Source organism: Penaeus monodon, chromosome 14 (assembly GCF_015228065.2).
Source record: "Penaeus monodon isolate SGIC_2016 chromosome 14, NSTDA_Pmon_1, whole genome shotgun sequence".
Lineage (NCBI taxonomy): Eukaryota > Metazoa > Arthropoda > Malacostraca > Decapoda > Penaeidae > Penaeus > Penaeus monodon.
In genome coordinates this window covers 31532885-31535046 of record NC_051399.1, presented here as the reverse complement: position 1 = coordinate 31535046, position 2162 = coordinate 31532885, and the positions used below count along the sequence as shown (strand labels likewise).

Sequence of the window (2162 nt, the reverse complement as noted above, 5' to 3'; positions counted from 1 at the left end):
TCACTTTTCTCATCAGTGTCCTCGTCATCATCATTATAGCCATTATCTTCTTTCACTTCATCGTTATCATCAACTTGTTTCGCTCATCTTCGTAGTACTTAGTACTTCGTAGTTAATGTTAGTTAGTTAAGTACATTTTTCTTATAAACATAAGAATTATAGCATGTTGTAAACTCATCATTACACACACACACACACACACACACACACACACACACACACACACACATATATATATATATATATATATATATATATATATATATATATATATATATATATATATATATATATATATATTTATATTATATATATATATATATATATATATATATATATATATATATATATATATATATATATATATATATATGTGTGTGTGTGTGTGTGTGTGTGTGTGTGTGTGTGTGTGTGTGTGTGTGTGTGTGTGTGTGTGTGTGTGTGTGTGTGCTTTATGTGTGTGTGAGTATGTATGTGTATATGTGTGGACAAAATTGATTTTGAAAAATGTAGAAGAAAGTATAAACGAGAAAGTATAATTCCACGGTACTATGTAAACAGATGACCTTTGGAACTGTGTGAACCATTACTTTTTGTATGTGTTTGGTTTCTTTATTCTCTCTCTCTCTCTCTTTCTCTGTCCCCCCCCTCTCTCTTTCTGTCTTTCTCCCCCCCTCTCTGTCTTCTTATCTGTCTGGCTATTTGTCTGTATGTTTGTCAGACTCTCTGTCTGTCTGTCTATCCGTCTAACTGTCTCTGTTTGTTTCTATCTCAGTCTCTCTCTCTCTCTCTTTCTGTCTATCTACCTGTTTGCCTTCTTCTCTGTTTCTCTCTCTCTCTCTCTTTCTTTCTCTCGTTCTATCTATCTTCGTTTCTTTGGCTCTGCTCGTGTATGTCTCTCTGTCTGTCTTTTCTGACCGACTCTTTTTCTCTCTTTATATCTATCTATCTTCGTTTCTTTGCCTCTGTTTGTGTATATCTTTCTGTCTCTCCTCCCTTTGCTATCATTTTTTTCGAACAGTGACTTGAGGACATCACGGAGAATTGTGAATTTTGGTCTTCTGGTTTAGACCTATAGTACTATGGAGAAATTAAACACTCATTAAAATAACTATCAACGTCAAATATCAAAATGTAAACTAAACATTCAAAAGGTTCAAAAGCTACCACTCTCTTATCTACTATTTTTTCGTTTTATAAACAGAAATCTCCTTTCTCATTAAAAAAGAGAGAAAAATCTACAAAAGGATACACTTGCACTGCTTCTACTTACCTGCGAATTCGCTAAAGATCGTGATAGGAAATTGATCTCGTAGTGCGTGCTTCGTGTTCGGCTGTCGGCGGTCGAGTAAAGGCTCCGAGACGCGAACCTCCTCCTATATATAGCACCGGAGACACGCATGCGCAGAAAACGGGGTCTCGTCAGTTTAGATTTTTTTTTCTTAATTATCTTGCCACACTTTTAAATGTAGGTGTAGCTTTCGTGTAAAAAATAAGGTATATTTGTTTACTGTGTCAAGTGTAGATACAATATTTTGTCTATTAATGTAACTAATTACATGGCTAAATGTTCGTTATTAATTTTGTTTTAACAGTATTATAGATTACAATGACTCACTACAATAATGTGTATATGTATATATATGTATATATATATATATATATATATATGTATATATATATATATATATATATATATATATATATATATATATATATATGTGTGTGTGTGTGTGTGTGTGTGTGTGTGTGTGTGTGTGTGTGTGTTGTGTGAGTGAATGAGTGTGTGTGTGGGTGTGTGTGTGTGTGTGTGTGTGTGTGTGTGTGTGTGTGTGTGTGTGTGTGTGTGTGTGTGTGTGTGTGTGTGTGCGTGTAATAGTACTTTATGAAATACAATGTCTTCATTCGAAGAATGTTATATTTGAGTAAACGAATAAAAAGACAAACAAAATGATTCCTTAATTCAACATAATACACACGAATGGGAAAAAGATCTCATTATCCGCATCATCCTCAGTGCGGGAGAAAATCCGGTAAGAATCAAGTCGGAACCAAATCAAATCCTTCACAAAGTATCAATATCCTAGGGTTTTTCTCCGGAATATATAAAATGACAATAAATAAAAAAAAAAAACATATGTGAATCAAGGGATGAATAAGAT

General features: G+C 33.4%; 1 protein-coding gene across 1 annotated transcript in view; it reads right to left on the bottom strand.

Annotated features, from left to right (window-relative positions):
* The window catches only part of LOC119580679, a 32695-nt gene extending 31293 nt beyond the window's left edge, over nt 1-1402 (bottom strand). Inside the window, exon 1 of the mRNA XM_037928777.1 lies at nt 1274-1402. Coding sequence (XP_037784705.1) covers nt 1274-1402 — 129 coding nt within the window. The remainder of the gene's footprint in view (nt 1-1273) is intronic.
* Between the last annotated feature and the right edge of the window lie 760 nt (nt 1403-2162).